This window comes from Anopheles arabiensis, chromosome 2 (genome assembly GCF_016920715.1).
Source record: "Anopheles arabiensis isolate DONGOLA chromosome 2, AaraD3, whole genome shotgun sequence".
Lineage (NCBI taxonomy): Eukaryota > Metazoa > Arthropoda > Insecta > Diptera > Culicidae > Anopheles > Anopheles arabiensis.
This window is the reverse complement of record NC_053517.1, coordinates 8,372,731-8,393,453: the sequence shown is the minus strand read 5'-3', so window position 1 is coordinate 8,393,453 and position 20,723 is coordinate 8,372,731. Positions and strand designations below refer to the sequence as shown.

The 20,723-nt window shown below is 42.7% G+C and overlaps 1 protein-coding gene across 11 annotated transcripts in view; it reads right to left on the bottom strand.

Annotated features, from left to right (window-relative positions):
* Window positions 1-378: 378 nt before the first annotated feature.
* The window catches only part of LOC120896382 (regulating synaptic membrane exocytosis protein 2), a 52,271-nt gene continuing 31,926 nt past the window's right edge, over window positions 379-20,723 (bottom strand). For 4 of the 11 annotated variants that reach the window (XM_040300437.1, XM_040300436.1, XM_040300446.1 and 1 more), the window contains 11 exons: window positions 19,782-19,979; window positions 17,860-17,994; window positions 17,423-17,789; window positions 17,136-17,340; window positions 13,408-16,952; window positions 13,169-13,327; window positions 12,504-12,669; window positions 8,512-8,698; window positions 8,269-8,436; window positions 7,009-8,184; window positions 379-6,576 (listed from right to left, as the gene is read on the bottom strand). In XM_040300437.1, the coding sequence (XP_040156371.1) occupies window positions 7,978-8,184; window positions 8,269-8,436; window positions 8,512-8,698; window positions 12,504-12,669; window positions 13,169-13,327; window positions 13,408-16,952; window positions 17,136-17,340; window positions 17,423-17,789; window positions 17,860-17,994; window positions 19,782-19,979 (5,337 nt within the window). In that variant the 3' untranslated portion in view covers window positions 379-6,576; window positions 7,009-7,977. Of the gene's footprint in view, window positions 6,577-7,008; window positions 8,185-8,268; window positions 8,437-8,511; window positions 8,699-10,649; window positions 10,810-12,503; window positions 12,670-13,168; window positions 13,328-13,407; window positions 16,953-17,135; window positions 17,341-17,422; window positions 17,790-17,859; window positions 17,995-19,781; window positions 19,980-20,723 lie in introns of all 11 variants that reach the window. The other 7 variants (XM_040300445.1, XM_040300443.1, XM_040300440.1 and 4 more) reach the window with 6 other exon arrangements.

Genomic DNA, 20,723 nt, shown 5'->3' with positions numbered 1-20,723 from the left:
GTCTCGAAAGCCTGTATAGATGCCGGCCTATACAGGCTTTCGAGACTTTATGGTAAAACATCGTAAGTCGTAGGATGTCACGCCAAATAGAACAAGAATAAGAAGAAGATGAAAAGCTATAATTTAAATACGGTAGTGAGTTGAACCAATCTATGCACAGTTGTAGAATCTGCATTAGTTTATTCAATTTCAATTTCGCAAAATTGCATTGAAATTGGATTACGCATTCAAAAGTTATAAGCCTTCAATGTCGCTGGATCTCCGGGTAGTCCAATTGCCTGGAATATCAAGTTTTTTTCGTTGCAGGTGACAGGTTTAAACCCGTAGACGAAAAAAAGCTCGATTTCTCAAAGATCAAATAAACTCAACACACCAGTCTTGATTTCGTTTTCATTCTCACAGTTTTATTGTCGTTTCTCGACATTTTCTTAGCCGAGAGGGGATACAGTTTTTTCCTTGTCTTTAATATATATATATATACTTTTTTGTTGCGGTATATTTATATATGGTTTTAATAATAATAGAAATTTTTGTATTTTACAATATTCTCTTGAATTATGTTCATGTTTGCGATCGTACCCTTCGCTCGTTCAATCGCGTACGCCACGCTCCTACCACACAAGAGCAGCGTCTAGTCTGTTCGTCGTCCGTTCACCATGTGTTGTTTGTTATCTTTTTATGTGTTCATACTTTCAGCGTATGTTTTGTTTTCCACCTTCATCATTTTGTGTTCATGCTTCTGTGTGTACGAGTTCAATGTATACGCGTTGATAGTGTGCATGTTACTGTAAACGGTTGACACTGTAAGTATAATGCAGTTTAACAATACATTTGTATATTGTATTATCCTGTTTCTTATCCCTTTTCTCTCTTTCTCTTTCTCTTTTTCTCTCTCTTTCTCTTTTGCTCCCTCTCATTCTCTATATCGGGTTGCTACTATTTCCGCTCCTTATCCGCTTGTATCGCATTACAACCGCATTTACATGTGACATGTTTTGCACTATCTTGACGGTGTGGCTAGTGTGACTGATTTTGGATTGTTCTCTCTAGTGGAATGAGTTTTGTGTGATGGCGCTTTTTATGTGTAGGGTAGAGTACACGTGTGTTAATTGTTTGTCTTGTGTTATCATCCAGCAAAATTTGAATGTATGATGGTAAAATACCTGTGACCATTCGCGTACTCCAGCGCAGTTCATTCTGTTTTGGCTCGTTTTGTTCAGATTCTTGATGTTGTTTCATGTTTTATGTATAATTTTATCGATGTTCCAATTAGCTTCTAGTGTGTGTGTAATTGTGTATAAGTGTGTGTATGTGTAAAAGTGTGTGTAAAAAAACATGAAGTAAGGATGTAGCCTCTGGCCATGTGAAGTGTATGACTTTTTTCAGCATTTACTTACAGCATTGTTTCAGCAAAGTTTGTTTGGTTTGTATGTTTATGTGGTGTGTCGTGAGAATGTGTTAGTATGTTTTACTTAAGTTAATATAAAATAATTTTAAAATTTACTTTTTACTTGCATTTTTAACCCTTTTCGCCCAGTCTAACTTCATTGGTTCTTAGCTACGAGTACTAGTTGTTTCATGTGTTTTCCTTTGCCCTAGCTTTGTACAAACGCCACCCACTCCCCTGTTTTCTGTCGACGATGAGAAAAACAGGGAGGGCAACGTTGTGGTTGGTTTTCTGTGTTCCACTTGGTTGGTTGGATTGTTGATTCAATTATTGATGTATTTTGTTAATATTCTTTTATATCAATTGTTTGTAAATTAATTTACTTTACTCATGTCGCTCAACAATCTTTTTGTTTGTTTATTTGTTTTTTTTTATCTACTAACATTTCTATTCCCGTATTTCCCAACATACATTTTCAGCGTACACATTTTCTCACATTCCAAAGAACTCTTTTGTCACACCGACGCGGGTAGCCATGCTTGTTTGCTTTACGTTTCTTTCCCTCTCCCTTTTTATTTTTATTTTATTTTTGTTTTGATGTTGTTCGTGATCTCTGGTCTATGTTCAAACTTCTATCGAAATGCAAATAATCGATATAGTGGTAACATTTCCACATCCCTGGATCGTTTCGTGTACGTGTGCCTACACCGTCTGATCGTTTACAGGAAGGCGTAGTGTCTAATGCATAATCTTTTCCGATGCAGTACGATCGGTTCGCAATTAGCGTCTTTTCAAAAGGCTACACATACTCGCTCACATGGTAAAATAGCACGCTCCAAGCAACTGATTCGACACTAACATAAATGTTTCATAACGTGTAACGTTTCATAAGATACTGCTATAGTGTGCAGAAGAAGCGACGACTGCTCTTTCGTACCAAAACCATTCCTGTCTGTCTATCACGTTCGTATGTTTTTTTTTGGCATCACCTCGTAACGCCATCCTGGATAATAAGCGAGCAAGCTCTCAAGCGGAACAAAATTTTAAATCATTGTTCTGGTCAATGCATAACACAAGTGCTGTGTTCTAAACCATGCATTTGTTTTTCTTTTCTTTTTTTGTTGCATAGTCAATAGGCCTCAATTGCTGTTTTCGAATTATGTTTTTTTTTTCGTTTGTCTTCGTTATTTTTCACTTATTTATTTCTCCCTCTCATTTGCATTTGGTATTAGTAATATAATGCAAAGCACTTAAAGCAATAATTATAACCTTATACTTTCCAGATGATACTGTTCTGTTCCATTATTTCACCAATTCTCTCATGACAACTTTCGACACCGTCAATTGTGTTCCAGATCATGGACTAGACACAGTGGTTGTGTAAACATGTTGACGTTCAAATCCTTACCTTACTAAGCGTATTACGGTTCCAGGAAACACAAAAAAGGCATACCAACAATGCGACGTAAAGTAAATCTTGTCAAACAAAATATTAACCCATCTTCAACATGCTTATTTCGCGCGTTCGACTCATCACGCGATGCATAATCTTCAGTTCGCAAATAAACTAAACATGAACATACCGCTGAAGTACGAATGGGAGGAAAAACTGGTTGGTCCTGGTTATGCTTCATCACTCGAAGAGTGTTCCAAGGCAGCGCAAACACACACATACACACACACAAGCGGTCGTGGCAAAAGGTTGTGTTTAAGTTTCCGTTATTTGGCGTAAATTAATCCATTTTCCACTGGACGGATCAGACAATGTGGGGGTAACAATCCAACAAACTGCATCAACTTTCTCTGCAACCTGCCAATTTTAGTCATAAGCTGCCGCACAAAACATTAGTGCAGTTATTCAACCATTTAAACAACTCACTTCTGCTAAATATACAAACATTGAGAAAATAGAGTATGGTTGCTTACTTTCGTTGTTTTAGCTCGAACGTGAGTTAGATAACAAATCAAGAATACAAAGCTTCCGAAAGGTATTCCTAAACCAAACATTTGTTGCAGTTTATGTCATGTAGCATGAAGCTTGATCATCTAAAGGAACGGAGAGGAAATGGTTCCAGGTTTCCAAGCGTAGGGTAAAACAATCAACCAAAAACAGACGATTGCTTTACCGCAGGTTGACAACAAACGACTGTCCTTACGATCTGTCCCCTTCATCGAGAGTCTTTTCAAACCATTTTTTGTCTCTGAGATTGGCTATATGATAATGAATTCGCTTCGCCTATAGTTCCCTGTAGAAACCTGATCTTATTTACACCTGCTGCTTGCTGCCCTTGTTGCTCAACCGATCATTCTTGCCTTTATTTGCTTAACATTTCCTTCATTCAGTTGATCTTATTTAATAGTTTTGTTTGTTTGTTTTTATGTTATTTTATTTATTTTTTGTATTTTTTTCTGTTTAAAGACAGCTGATGCTCGTTGCATGTTGTTGTTCCTAATAATTTAATATTTTGAGGCTTTGTTTAAAGGGGAAGAAATGAGCTGAGAGAAGAGAAAGAGAGAGAGAGAGATAATAAGATATAAAGAAAAACCGTACTCAATGGTTGCTTCAATGTGCATGTGCAATGCTATGCTGATAAGTATATTATTCAGGAGTTGAAGCAGCTTCTATCTTCCTGTACCTTCCTCTTCGACTTTACCTCTCTGTTTTTCCTGTATATATTTACATATAAGCTTCGCTCGGTGATGCAAATCATCCTCAATGTGCAGGAATGAAAAGAAAATCAACTACGAGAAAATCATATGTCAAAAAGTTAAATTGTTTTTTATTGGTTCAACCTAACATAGTTCAACCATAGCGCTGGTTCAACGTAACAAAATGCAATAGTTCTTTTCAAAAAGCTCACAAATGTTGGAGTTTGACGAGTAGAATACGCATGTATGACATTTGGATTGCAAATAATAAATGCTCAAAAAACTAAATTAAAATCCTTCCACGGACACAGATGAACCATTTCATTACGTCCCGGATGGTGTAGCCGTGTAGACGATTACGATACTAAGCAACCAGCTTGGCTTCTGGAATAAATTCTTGCACATCGAGCTTGATCAGTATCACCATTGCGATTGCAACCGTTAGCGCGCCAAGATTCAAGCAACTAACCAGAGCAAAAGCGTAACTCACACGCATACGTAATGCTCTCGATCCTTGATTCATCCCACTTCCCTTGGCGATGATTTGCACCATAAAATGTGATCATTTACAATTGCACGCCTCTTCCCTAACTCTCTCTCTCTATCTCTTACTTCACTTGTTTGCATCTCTTGCATAAACAACGTTACACTTTTAGCGTAATTTGTTAATCAGGACTCGAACGATATCCTTTTATTTCATGCTCCTAACTAATCCTATCGTTTCTGATACTCAGCGAAACAAGTGCTGCATCCTATAATGTTGATTTGTTGGTACCTATTCCATTTGTATGGGTTCTGTTATGTGTGTACGTGTGTGTATGTGTGTGTCTGGTTGTGTCGGTGTTTTATTCCACTTTTCCTCATTTGTTCCGTTTGTATTAATATTTGCTAAGAATTTTCTTACTGATAAAGATATGATTTTTGGCTCGTTTCTCATTCCCTTCTTTCCGGCAAATTTACTTATAATGCTTACACTCTTACGCAACTTTTAGCTTTCTGCTCGCTTACATACTTGCCGTGGTAATAGCTATTCCTCAGGTTGCACTCGGTTCAAAGAGGTTTTCCTCGCGGCGCTCTAGCTTCTATGCATCGTATTAACAATCCTCCCGTAGCATGAAGCAATGGGGCGACTCAAAGCTTTTTTACTCTGTACTCTGCTGGAGTACCTGTCCGATTCAGTTGATACTGCTTATTGCGTAAATGCGCGTTTGTTTAATAGCTGATTTCGAAAGCATGAGTTTATTCAAACAGCGTCTATTCGAGAGCTAAGGCAAACAATATGTTGATTTTAGTTGTTATTTGTTTTCATTTCTTTAGCTTTGTTCATTTATGATAAGTTAAGTATGACAATGTTGCTCTGTGTGTATGTAAGGGTGTATGTTTTTTTTTACTGATTTGGGTGTTTGCTTGTCTTTGATCAACTGCTTGACTTTTTTAACTCCTACAGTACGATAACAGCATCATACAGTACCGTTTCAGTACAATCGGTTCACTACTCTTCTTACCCTTTATCCTGCCAAAGGCAAAAGCTTGCTTTTGTACTTCCTTCGTTCATTGTGAATGTTTCCGTCCCGAGACGGTTCGGATTGCCCTACGATGCCAGGTAACGTCTTGCGGAACTAACGGCATTGGCCAAAGTTCAAACATTTGTCAAAATGTTCGCTTGCTGTTGAGCAGACTAAAGAACGCGACAAATCCACTAGCATCATCTGCGATCGCTAGCTCACAAGTTCCACGAGTTTGGTGAGTTTTTCACACCGTTCGTTTCATTGCTATCAGTTTCCTTCTCGTTTGCCTGTTGTTTCGATGCATCAGTTTACTGAAGCATATACGTGTCTAATTTGTTTTATAACTTTATTCTCGCATTTACTCGTTAGCTGCTTCTTGCCATATTATTTTTGTGTCTGTTTTGGTTTAGTTTCAAATAGTACAATTTAATAAATTCACAGATTTGAGTTTCTTTTTTTTCTTCTCCTATTGCCTCTAGGTTTTCTTTCTCTTCAAGCTTTCACTTGGTGGAATGATCTTCGTGTGTCCTACTTTCCCCGTCTATAAGTTGTTATCAAACATGCTTGGACTTCGTAGGTCGTCATTCTTGCGCTCTATGGTGTTCGTTTATTCGTACCACGTTTTCTATTCTCGGGAGAAGACTTGAAAGTATGTACGTGAACGAATGAATTAAAACAAGTAATATCAATCACGATCGCGCACAAACGGGTATGTTTTGTCTAATTTTGCTGTCTTTCTTTGCAGACCACATTCAGCAGTAGAAGTTCCTGGAACGAAACTGTATCCCAACCGTAGCCGTGCGTTGGTGAATAGCTCCAAAGTGTCCCTTTGCGTATGTAAGGCCGTTAATGGTTTTGATAGCGCATACGTGAATGGATTGATTTGTTATCCATTTTTCGTGTGTAGCATTTACTTTCTATATGCGATAAGACCAGTGTTGTTCACCTGTCGATGTCCGTTGGGGCGGTGATGAAATACGTGCTCATACCATTCCATAGTTATAGTTCAGGTTTAGAAACGTGTTTGTCTTACTGTAAAATACAGATCAAATTGGAATTGATGGAAAAAGACAAAAAAAAATGAAACAGTTGCTAGATCACACTTTATTGTGCCGACATGTTTGTTAATATTATCGAGCTGTAATTATAGCTACGAATTTTGCTGAACAAGGCAACCCTATATCTTAAATGCGCTAGCGAAAGTAAGGAAATATGACACTAATGCGCACGACCAGAAGAAGATAATGTATGACAAATGAAACGAAAAACTAGCATGCAATACTAATACTCCAAGCAAATCTACCGGTTTTGGTTTGATGAGTGCAGAATCCATTGAAAGTTTTGTGTGACGAACCAAAAGAAAATCAATCCTGAAACTCAAAGACCAAGCGAAAATTTGAAGCGGTACATTTAGATAGTACAGCATGCAAAAGATTGCTTAAAGAAATATGATATCGGACGTACCTAGAAAGGAGATACCGAATGTGGGAAAACAAGGTGAGTGGTTCTGTATTGTTAGCACTGTTAGTGGCTACGTGAACTTTTTGCGGCTAAGATTTGACTACGCACATTCGCGATAGTGAGGGATGCACAATGTGCTCAAGCTAACCAGCTACGGCGTGCTGGCTTTCAATGTACGCCGTGTTGGATGTCCTGGTGGAGCATGGGTTAGGATAAGAATTTTGAGGGGAGTTGTATGATGGAGCCTTTTATAGGCTTTTTTAAGGATAGAACTTCATATGCCATAATACTGCGACTTGGTGCTGGATAACTGATCAACATATTCTTCATATTTCAAAATTTTAAGTACATTTGCTGTGATTAGAGTTTATCATGTAGTTAATCATGCTCTCAGTGACTTTTAGTGAAATTAATTGATCTTTGAATAATTTCGACTTTTTCGAAAGTCAACGATTAATTCCTTGAACTTGTTTTTTTCTTTTAAACAGATCAACAGCCTTAAGAGTTTATACTAAACCAAGACTCAAATCTATACACTATAACGAATGATCTATAACAAAAACATTTTTTACATAGGCTTCAACCGTTCGACCGTTCAACTTCAAAACCAATTAGAACAGGAAACAAATATCTAAACATTTAAAGAGAAAACACAATATATTCTTTATACTAAAAGTAGTAGGATTCAGAGTAAGAACAGCCAGTCAGCCAGCACTGGAGTGTGTCAGCAGAATGCACAATACATTATATTCGCCTTACACACGCAGAAGCAGCAAAATAGGTATGTGTGCGGTAGTGTTAAACAATATCTATTCGTCTAGATTGGTCTATAGCAACATAGAATAGTGAGAGGATAGTAGGATAGAAGGACAGCAAGGACGACAGAACGAGTGTCAGAGCGGTGATAATGATGGAGTTAGTGGCGAGCTGGGATAGGAAGAACTTCGTTTGGTGATGGTTCAGTTAGTGGCTTTACAGCTTGAGTGAATCGAGTGAGGCGATCGAGGATCTTCTAGACAGGCCCAAGCTAGGTGGCCCACTGACCAGTGACGTTGTTCCGAACAGTTTGTACCAGCCGATGACGATGTGTGAGAGGTTGAGGTTGTCCAGCATGATCTGCGCTACACCCATGAATACTTTTTTGCCTTCCATACGACCATAATCGCCCCATACCGTGACCTGATGCGGAAAATGGAAACCATTATTATAGTGTTCACCGTTCGGACGCTATCAGTGAGGAAGGATCCGTTATGCGCTACTTACTTGCAGTATACATCCCGCAAACGGCTCCCTAAACACTAGTTGTTGCTGATATAGTGGGTCTAACGTTTTTCTAGCAGTCGTTGTTTTTGCTTTTTCTATACACTTTTTACCGGAAACTAAATACACTTTAACGTAAGGCGCTGGAAGTACTTTTGAGCCAGGACGTGCCTTGAAGATTGGAGCAAGCGAAAGAAAGAGCGCTGTCAGTTCGCAAGAGTCAAGGGCGTCAGATGTATAACTTACCTGCAATCCCCTTGCTCTTATCACTTCAACCTCTAAGGAACCCTTCTGATAGCACATAGACAGTTGAATATCCCCTAAGGCCGGAGCACCCAGTACCTGGCGTCCAACTAGCTGTCCTGGTCCCAAACCATCGATGAAGTCCGATAAAGGTCCGGTATCACCCGCTACTCTTAGCGACGGTGACCATCTGCCATGGTGTTGGTTGTGGTAAAAAATGTAGGGCGATAGGTATCGAGTAAGAGTAAATATTACATGTTAGTAGCCGTAGTGTGATCTTTCCAAGTGGAAACAATAAACAAACAATACAAATAAAAAAAACTTATTTATCAAACAAAACCGTGGTAGCTAGTGTACCTAAAGAAGTTGAGAACAGAAACTAGAGGCACTCATACAAAAAAATCATAATTTTAAGTAGGAAAGTATGCAAAAGAGTCTCGAATGAACGATATAGAAATATTTCTTTTCGCTCCTTTTCATACTTTTCTAGTCCTTTTTGGCTATTAAGCATCATTCTTATAGAGAGCCAAGAATGACGCAAACTAAATAAATATCAACCAAATACACAGACATCAAGCACATCAAAACGCACACGCACACGGTGAATAATAATTATAGCTGAAAAGAGATTGGTTTGGTTTCGAAATGTAAACTAACGTTTAGTTATTTATTGGTATTTAGTAACCATAAAAAACAACTAAAAATAAATAAGAAAACCTTAACTCATATGCTTTGATTGGAGATTTTCAATTAATGCTTAAGTATAGAAGTAATTTTGAGATAACACAAAGGAATTATTTTACTCATTCTAGATTAAGGAGGTTAGAGAATGTCCAGAGAAACAAAAACATATACGGGTACTCGCACACAGTGGACGATAGAAAGGAATGCTGCGTTAGAAAAAACAGGAGATACGGTATTATTCATTTGGGCACAGTACAGCGAGATCAAACAGTCGTACAGGAGAGCTTAGGAGGCAAAACATCTTGAGCGTACGGGTTCGACAGAAAAACGAACGACACCGGAGTGACGCACCGTTGCGCAAAAGCTACAACTCGTGGATTGGAGTTAGATTAAATGGTACAAGAAAACAAGAAGGTTGAGCAGAGTACACACAGGAATTTGAGTAAGGGCCTCTGGTGTTCAACGGATGACAACCAAAGTGCCACTATAATAGGATACATACAACCACATACATACTGGTACTGTTGAACGTTGCTGATTCGTTCGCACAAAACGATAGAGCATGGAGCAGTGAGAAAAACGCTTCACAGGGAGAGATAGACAGTTTGTAGTGTGTCGTGTAGTGGAGCATTCTACCAAGCGGCTAACTACTAAGGTGCTAAATGATAGTCATGCATTGTACCAGTGGGAAAGGAATGAAGTAGGAATAACTATTTACAGGAATATCGACAATAAATAACAGATGGACAGTTCACCATCCTGCTACAAACTGACCTATTTGATGGCTAGTGTTGGAATATGTTTAGTATCATCTCTATATCAGTAAACCCTACTCAGAATAAGAGCGTGAGTTTAGTCAAAACAATTTAAAGAAAAAACTGATAAATTTAATACAGAAATGATAACAATGAGAGTTTTGATCTCATTAAGCAGATCTTTTTTTTTGCAAAAAATGTCAAATGTGAACTTTAAGAACATTGCTTCCAGAAACATCATTATAGCTCCTGTTACGGGTAATGATGGAAAACAAAAAATATCAAACAGACAATTACAACAGCAATAGCAACATCCAAAGCAAAAGCAGAGAAAAAATGCCAATAACCCACAAAAGCGTAGAGAGTAGATATAGCAGACAGATGGAGAGATAAATAGAAGACGAGAGAGAGAGAATAAGAAAGAGAATGTGTGTGTAAAAGAGCAAAAGCACACAGTGTAACATATACGAAGATAGCACACAACAACAAAAATGACAGCTGAAAGGGGTCACAAACACGAAGAAAGAGACACGAAGGAGCGAAACACAAACGGAGAGTATAGATACATAACACGTGAAAGTATAGTATCGGTTTGGCGACAGGAAAACAAAAGGCAAAACTTAGAAAGGAACGGAAACGGAAATCGTTTTCGCATACGGCAACACGGCGCCACACCGACTGCGGCTAAAAACACACACTTACGAGGAGCCTTCGGAGCTCGAGATCGAGTGTAAGCTTCCGGCCCGATAGGCTGCCGACTGTGCTGGTATCGGTGTCACCTCGACCGATCGTTGGATCGAACCGGCCGACGCTCGTTTGCGCTGCGACGTCGAGGATGAGGATGAGGGCGACACTCCTTGGTCTGCGAGCAAGATCGAATGGGCAACAGATGGAGATGACAGAATTTGATGTACAAGGCGATCAGAGTGGGGTGGCAACATGGTACATTTGTGAGCTGGTGCGCCACTGGTGACGTGGTCGCCTCTTTTGCTAGCCACGCGTGGGGTGCTATCCGCAATAAAAATTACGCTACTATGTCTGAGTTTGGCCTACTTTTGCCATAGAGCTATGGTAATGCAAACAAAACAATGCAGCCCAGATCAGCTGCTTACGCATTCCAATGGTACCGAACTGAACCAGATTCTCGCGCTAGAACGGAACTCGAACGCCTCTGGTGGCCTATTTCAACCAAAACGTACAAAAACTGAATGGAGCATGACAATAACGACGATGACAAACACGCAAAACTAAATGGAACGTAACAAATATTGAAACAATTGCCCAAGCGGAATAAAGAAATTACATGACGGCCAGACACATAAGCAAATGTTGTTGGCAGAAACCATGAGTACCAACCGGAACAGGCCGGGGTGAAAGATCTCACCCGTGCACCCAGGACACATAGTTGTTTTACACAGCTTGACGCCATTTTTCTACGCCATAACAAACACGACAGAAAACAAACGGATACTATACACTCTACCATCGAAATGAACGGTTGACGGTTGTAACTTTGCTGTAAGTTTGCCATCCCTCCCAGAAAACAAAGAGAACAATATTACCCTATGCACCATGTAGAGAACGGTTAAATTAATGGAACGATCGAGATGGTAACGATACTTAGTAGACAACAAAACAGAAGAGAAAACAAGACACTAAGAACCATACAGTTTCGTACTCGCGCATCTAGATAAGCATATGTAGTTTACAGTGGTGTAGTTTGTGATGTGGAATGGGCATCTGCATAATACGTCTGTTTATGTGTTTGGGTTCGTTTGTGCGCATGGTGTAGGACGTGTTTTTCGGTGTTTAGGGCTCTGTGTGTTGTGTAGTGTCATCAGTATACTCAGTAAGATATGTTACAGTCCAAGGCAACAGCAAACCGGTATCGGCGTGGTGATCGACTGGACATTCAAACATTCTCTTGTTGCGATGATTTGCATCTCTCCCCGCTGTTCGCGTATTTCGATATCAAAAAGCCAAACAACAAAAAAGGAGTTTATAACCTCTCTTTCTCTCTCTGAGTATTGGTTCCGTTTCTCGTAGGACTATTCTTTGGGATGCAAACAATAAAGTTGGGTCGCGAACAAAACAAATACTAAAATAAAGAATATAAATCTTGTTATTCAGTTCTCTATTTGAGTTTATATCAATCCAAACTCTTTTCCTGCTATGCTACTACTAAAACACTACCGTCTAATAGCATAATACCTGAACAGAATAAAATGAAGCCATTGCACCGTAAAACAAGTAATCAGCTAATAGTAAACATCTGCATCAATTAATGCCGCAAAAACAGATGCTTTCTCGAGTAACATCTAACATGTGCGTAGACATTTCGCTGAGAATTTGAATTACTTATAACGCGTTCGTTTCAGAGATTAAATTCCAAAACTAATCAAACTAAAATTGATAACGTACAATAAGCAAAAACAAACAAACTGATACAAAGCAAACGAAACCAAACAAAACAGATTAAATTAAACTCAAACAGCATTGCTAGCAACGAAACAGCACAGGGGTGTTAAAATGAAACAAAAATTTGCTGCTGCGAACCTGTCACCGTCGGCACTTCCTTCACCATCGCTGGAGGCGGACGAGCCCCGCGATAGACCGCCGCCGCCGCGCACCTCGCCCGGAAGCACCTCCTCGCTTCGATGCACGGTGAAGGAATTCTTGCCACGCTTACCAAACCCCATGCGTCGCTTACGACCTTTTTCATATGTTGAATGAAATTGATTATCAAAACAGTGTCAGTTCCGTACGCTATTGGCGGAGAATGGTATTTTTTGTACATTGATGCTACACACACAGAAAGAGAGAGATACACCATGGGAGGGCAATGGGAGGAAGGATGAGCAACACAAGAGATGCGGGAGGGAAATACTGTAGGCAGCAGTGGGAGTCGAAAAATAGGAAATAAAAGCTTGGAAGAAACATGGGTACTTGGGGAGGGATTTATTTTTTTAATGCTCTCCTCTTTCCTGCTAAAAGCTTGTTGTCGCCTTCTGTAACGGGACGCTGAGCAGAATTTAGTACACCGAGTTGGCCAGATCAAGAACATCGCTACAGCAACAAGCGACACTGGTCGCCGCGTCGTTGCGCGCCACCTTACGGAATGATGCGGAAGCTAGGCGCAATAGCTGCGCCTCCGTCGCCAGCAACCACTGTACAAAAACTCAAACTCACACGAATAACAACGCTTATGCAGAAGTAGTTACCTGTTGCCGACAGTTGCGACGTCGAGTTACTCTTGATACCCATACCGGTACCGAACCGGTCCCGGTCCCTGGTGGGCGTTTCGCTTTTCGGCGATCGTTGGTCCAACTTACGTCGTGCATCCAAGCTCTGTATCACTGCAGTATCACTTAGGCTACCGTCTGAAAGCAAGCAAGCAAGCAAAGGTGAAGACGCGCATTATTTCCCTCTCTCATGGCAATACTCGTCCAGGATTGCCTACCTATCTTATCCTCCGGTGTTCCCTCGGTATTCGAAAGACTTTGGTCCAGTTCGCCGCGCTCCCGCGACTCCCGTTGCTCTCGATCGCTCAGATCTCGGTCCCGCTCGTGATCGCTACTGTTCCGATCGCGGTCCCGGTCACGATCGCGCTGCCGATACGCTTCCCGTCCTCCGTTGTGGCCACCGTAACGGCTGCGGCCCCGCACATCGTAGTCACTGTGGGTGGTACGGGCCCGGCGTTGATGGTCCACCGGTAGGCGCCCGGCCGAAGTTGACGGCGAGCCGGAACGGGTTGCCGCGTGACGATCGTGCGATCGGGATCGGATACCATCAGCCCCACGGCCACCACCATCGCCCACCGCCGGTGGCATGTTGGAAGATTTTTTCATCGACGGCCGTTTCGGTGTGGTTTGCAGCAACGCAACGCCATTGGAGGATTTGTTGGAGGAAAGAGTGGAAGCATAGTTAGCGGGTTTTCTACTACTAGCACTAGCACGGCCACTACTACTGGTGCAGTACGGTGAGGAGGGAGACTTGGTGTACTCAAAGTATTCGGGCTTCTCGTTAATGCTTACGGAGCTGTGCCGTACGCTATCGTTTTTACCAGCACCGTCGCGACCCCCGCGACGATTACGATCCTGCAAGTTGGCTAGAAACTGATCCAAACCCTCCAAGCTACTCGTGCGCCTCGTATCATACCGTGCCCTACGCTTCAGCGATGACTTCCCATTGAACGACGAGTTCCGGCCCCGCGAGAACGAACTTTCAAACACCTCATCGTCACCCTCTTCCTCCTCCTCCCGCCCATCGTCATCGTCCTCCTCTTCAGCACTGTCGCTGTGATAAACCTTGCGCCGGAGCGGAATCTCACCTGCATCGTTCGATACCAGGCTGGAGCTGCGCGATTTGCACTTGGCAAACATTTCCGGACGTCGGCGCGGATCATCCTCCTCACCGTCCGGTACCATGCGACATCCCCTGCGCTCGTACTCATCGTCACCCCGACGCCGATCGGTACTTCTCTCGTATCCCACCGCCCTTTCATGCCCGTACCGATCGGTGAACCGTTGCTTCAACCGCTCATCCTTGAGCAGATAGTGCTTGCGACCGTCCACAAACTCATACTTATCGTAGCTATCGTGGATGCGTTTGCTGTAGTTAAGCTCGCCGTCACTGAACGAGTGGCTACGGTTCAGCACGGTCGGGCTTTCGTCGCTCAGATAAACGGTCGACTTTGGCTTCTGTAGCAGTTCCATCCTCACCTCATCGATGATGGATTTGATCGATTCCGAACTGCTATAAAGCACTGTCGATTCGGACTTGATCTCGTCCACACGGCTCTTGCTGTCCGTCTTCTTACAGGGCAGCTTGGATTTGGACTTTTTCGTATCTATCTCCTTGAAGTTAGGCTTCTCGGTAACTTTCACCTTCGAGTTACTCGCAATGGATGGGGTAGATCCTCCCGTTTTTGTCTGTTTCCCTTTCAAAGAACCTGCTTTCTTAATCGAACCCGACCCGCTTTTAGCCGGACTTTTTGTACCCTTTTTCGGTGTACTCGAACCGGTGGACGACTTTGATTTTACCATTCCCGGCTTTGATGTGGAGCTGGTTTTGCCGATCTTACTCGATTCCTTTTCTTTCTTTGCCACAGCCGTACATTTTTCCTTCTCTCCCTGCTTCCCAGTTGCTGTGGGTTTCTCTATGTTCTTGCTTTTGCCCTTTTCGGACTGATTTTTTGACGATTCTTCGGCGTCGACATTCTTGACTATGTTTAACGTCAAGTTGCTACGATCTAGACTAGCTTTGGAACCGCTCCTACTCTTCCTGCCCTGCACTGGAGTGACCTTCTTCGTTTCACACTGACTGTCCCTGCGGCCCTTAGTCTCCTCTTCACTGTTCCCGCCTCCCAACGAACGAGTCCGTTTCCTGTACACCTTCTCCTCCACACTGCTCGCAAACACATTCTTCCGTACGCTTTTCGTCTTCCAGCCCGTATCGGAATCGTACTCAATGTCTATTATTTGATCCTGCGCTATCAACGAATGTGACCGTGAGATCTTCTCCGGCTTCCCGCGAACGACACTGCTAACCGCGTACGCGTCCTCGGTCACCTTCTTCGGGTAGGCCGAGTAGCGATACTCGCTGGGAGATTTAAGCACCTCGATCGGTTTGTTGAGAATATGGTCGGGGTGCATCTCCAGGTCGCTCACGCCATACTCATGCTCGTCACAATCAATATTGCGACCAACCGAGAGCGTTTCTTTCATCGGCACTCTTGCCTGCTCCAGTGGCATTGCAACTTCCTCGTACAAGTTTGAGGCGCGCGAACTGCGAAACTGCACATCCGGTGCATTGATTTCACAAACCGTGCCTTCCGGATTGCTCGTGTACCGGAAGTTACTTTCACCCAGATTTTCCCTACTATTGCTGATGCACGTGATGGTCTGATTCTGGTAGCCCGTGTGCGGATCGTACACATTCTTGTTCGAAATGCAAATATTCTGCCCTCCGGTACCGCCACCCATCCCGCCCGGCTCGTAAACGATGCTATTATGCAAATTCTGATCGGAAAAAGATGACTTCAAAATGATCTGATTCGTGGCAACCGGTGGCGGAGCATACTTCGAGCCCATGTCGCTCCCACCCATGCCGGCATGCGGTTGGGGATGGTACCGATTCGAGATCGATATCATTTGATTGCGCGGCTGCGCGTATCCAAACGCATGCGGTTGCTCCATGGGACGGTTCGAGAGCCGTCGCATGATCATCGAGTTGAGGTTCGGTTCCGAGGTGTTGGAACGCATCGCATACGATGGGCGCCGTCCCATTGACGGTGCACAGTGTTCGTACTCAACCGTGCCAGGGCCATCTGCGGCGTGCATCGAAGAGGACATGATCGGGTCCATTGAGACACCGCCGGTAGGATGAGCTCTCGCACGCCCAAAGTAATGCTCGGTGGGAAGTGATCCCGACTGAAACTCAAACGACGTCGCGGGATGTTGGCATCCCGGTTGGCTGGAGGATAAATTCACCGAAGTGCTCATAACGTTGTCACTGCCCGGGTTCATGGAAATACTACGAATGGTACTACGCTCCGGCTGCAGCGTGATGCACTGTTCATTAAAGTACCCTTCAGGCATGGAGCCACCATGACTGACGGGCACGGAACCGTAGCTGCCAGCCATATCGGACATTTGCGAGATTGTCTTATCGGGTGGAGCGGGAGAGATCGGTATCGGTTCCGATAGCACGGAATCGATAGGAATGCTTACGGGCAAAGGGGACACAAAACTGCTACAGGTACTAGCATTACCAACTACGGAAGGACCAACCACAGTACAAGCAGGAGGTGTTAGCTCAAACTCCGGCTTGGGAGGAATGATTGTGGCTTGCGTTACATCCGGCAACACTGGCAGTATGCCCGAGTTGTCGGCCATCACCTGCTGACCACCGCACGGGTATGACTCACTCGGCAGGGCGCACAGTGAGGTCGTTGCCCATCCCGTCGGTAGGCTCCGGTGCTGAAGACGGCGATTCTGATGAGTCCTTCCGTGGCAAGCATAGAAATGTACACAAGTCAGTACGTGCGTCTACTTTCCACAGCCATGTTGACCCTCGAGATAGACGGTTGCTCCGAAATAAGCTCTCCATGCTGCTGCACGTCTATGTGTATGTGTGTGTGCATGTGCAAATTCGTAGTGAAAGTGGACACCATCACCGTACACTTACCTGATCCCTTTCGATCCGCGCGGTCGCTCCGATTGGGTTGAGAAAGCACTTGAAGTAACACTAACTACCGATTCCATGTCGGAATCGCCAAAGTCACCCATAAAATCCTTGTCCGGAGATAGTGAGTGCCGTGGCCTAATTCTACTCTCTAACGAATGCGTCGTCAAGTCACTGTCGGACAGTCCGGAGTAGTGTCGCTCCCAGCCTGCAAACAAGTGATAGCACAGCGTTTAAGGTCACCATCAAAGAGCTCCAGTTTCACGCAGCTTCCGCCAGCTGCCACCTACCCCCCATCCCCGTGCTGCGGTATGTCGGCTGATGGTGGCTCTGGCGGCCACGATGCCGCGCGAATCGTCCACCACTGCGCTCCTCAAAGTCCTGAATGAACCGCTCCCGTATTGCTGCATTCCGTGACATGTGAGGTACTTGTGGTAATTGTCGTTTCTTCGGTGAACCGGTTGGTGTCGCTGTCGCTGATCGTGATTGAAATCTTGGCGCATACTGATGCAATGGAAGAACTGGATATTCTGTATATCTATCATCTTGTGGCGATAACGAGTCCCGCCGATCGTCCCGATAGTTGTCGCTCGGTGCCGCCGATTGGCTTCGCTGATTCAACGCCATCGTACCGTTGCGCCTGTACGCCGACGATGCCTGTGGCCAGAAAACAGAGGTAAACTGTTAACGACGGATGCTACCGTTCCCGCTGGCTCGATTGGCATACCTCTGCACTCATCTGGTTGTGAAATCCCTGTCCGACACCAGAAACTGTACGATAGTCCTTCGCTACCATTCCAGCTGCTCGTTTCCTGCCTTGCGGGGACATATCCCGTCTAGATCGTCTGTCCTGCAGATCGACCTTCAACCGACGGTGAGGTGATGTACAATTGCAAACGGAGAAAAAAAAACAGGAAAAGAAACAAAAACAAGACCGAAACGAAATTATGTACATGAGTAACGTTCGTTCAGACAGTTGAAATCAGAAACGTGTGAGTGTGTTTACATATAGCGCTGAAAGAATGTGATGTCATGTACATGAAACATGGTCAGGTGGAATCTGTGGAACAACTACACTGGCAATAGCTTCGGTCACCATGTACGGCCCGTTCCATGGTTGGGGTTTGTGATTATGTATAGGTGTATTTGTGACTCTTGTACACAGCGTGAGTAATGTCTGATGTGGGGTGTTGGGTTTTTTTTTTCAAATATTTTATTGTTGCTGTTCCGTACACCCCGCAGTATCTCCGATGTTCGATGCGATAGATTACCGGTCAGTTACCGTCGTTAGGATCTACTAAACTACAAATATACTTCATTAAGAGACAAACTAACAGAGTGAGCATCAAGCATCGACATAACGCAACCAGAAAGGTACCGCCGAGCAAACATCAGCCGGAGCCTTCCGGAGCTAAGATACCAAACGAAAGACAAACCGAAAGTCAAAAAAACGTAGATAGCCTTCCGTATATTAGCTAAGGTCAGTAACATAGTAACGATAAAATGTAACAAACATAGTAAAGAGATAGAGCACTAGGGATAGAGATTATGAATGAGAAAAAAACGAAGCAGAAAAAAGTAGGTTAGGTAAAGCTTAACAAGAGAAATAGAAGAAAGTTAAATATAGATGGTAAGAAGATAAAGATGATGAGGGTGAAAGAAATGGTTTGTAGAATTGCTAAAACTAAAGCATATGGCAGTAACGATCTAACGGAAATGGTAACTAGAACAATAAAAGCTATGTTATGTTTCGCTATTAATTTTTGTTATGTGGAAAGTATCCTTTCCAGCTAGATTTCCAATTCAAAGAATAAAGCAGATTGTTTGCCAAGCATAAAACGAGAACCGTTTACCATGGCCATGTGACCAACCAATAAACAGTGGTTAGAAAAATTGCGCTGTTGGCGCTGTTTTGCACTATTCAATTACAACACCAGCCGTGAAGCGTGTTTGCATTCGGTTTCGTTTTCCGCGGCTAACAAATGTAGCCCAACTCTGATCAATTCGAAACATTTCGGCACTACATTTGGTTCCGACCAGGTTCGAATGTTGCTGAAAATCAAAACAAAGAAAGTAAAACACATCAATGAATGTAACCAAACATGGCGGCGCTAGAACACGCGCGATAAATATTATGTATCTCCAGCAGTAGTGCTTGTAACACCGTGTCTTATTTGTTTTGTTTCATTCTACTGAACTGAAGTACAACCAAAAGCCACACAAAAAATGGAAAATTATCGTTGCTGAAAAAATACCTCTGCAAAGAAACATGGGAGCGGATAGCGTGCAATGTACACTGCTCAATGAAGACCTAATCTATGGTTATGCCGTAACTGTGTTAGATAATGTTACAAAACTTTGCAGTGATTTTGCTTGTGGTTTGGTTGTGATTCTTTTCAAAACGGTTCTGTTGATTTCAAACGGCAGTATGGCAGGGAAACCTACAAACGATGCACATCGTGCTTGGACTAACTCTGTAATACTGATTGAGGGCTGGAGCGTTAAGAGAACAACTGTGAAACCCCCCCACGATCGGTTTCGTGATCAATAGTAAGGTTGTTTAACGGTAGATGTAGTTTCTTTTTTGTTGTTGTTGTTATTGTTGGTTGGTTGGTACTGAGGGAAGCATTGTGAAGGTTATGCGTTTACCTCTGGCGGAGGACTAGATGAGCTGCCTAAGGATGATACACTAGCGCCGTCACGTCCGGTCATCAAACCATCTATATCGCATTCGGATGTCGTATCAGAGTCACTCAATCGTGAGGTCGTACTCGGCGGCGATAAATGATCGGTCGGGGTCAATATCATATCCAATTCGTTGCCAGGTTCTTTATCGTCTCTACGCAACTACGAATAGATATTGTGAAAAATGTAATGATTGATTGTTTTGTATTTTTTTTTCTTCTGGGTTTTCGTGTCTGAAAATCGATTCTGCTGTATTCGTTTGCTTTGATTTGCATTCAAAATAAAAAGGTTTGAATTGGTAGCCGTAAAGTTGTTAAAGATTTGAGGTCAGAATTTTGTTTACATGTTTCGCATGTTCATTCCGCAATGTGCAACATGTTGTGGTTTTAGGGCTGTTTCTTGGAAACTTTGAAGTTATAATATGAAACTAAAAAAAACAAAAGAATCAATTTTTTAAATGAAGGTGATTCCGTTAAAGAATTGGTGAGTGGTACTACAACAAAAAAACAATAAAACAAAACACAAGTCAAACACATAAAACATTGTACCTCAGGTTCGTTTGTTCGAACAAAATGCTAATAATTTATTTTTGATTGCGTTATTCACTCAAGACGGGTGTTGTAAATGATTGTGTTTGAATAAATAAACAATTTACGGACTAGCAAAATGGAACCAAAAACGTTAAGGTTAAGAAACATTTTAAACTAGAGATGAGTCAATCAACCAATTGGTACAACCAACGAAACTTTGGTGAAGTTACTGTAGGCAAGCGTTAACCATGATGAAGGAATGGGTGGAATTTGGCAGAAAGCGGTAGGAATAAAACTGGAATTGTACGTTTTGATAAAAAAAAGTTGAATAAATAACTGTTGAATAATAATGTTGAATTAATAACAAATAAAATCA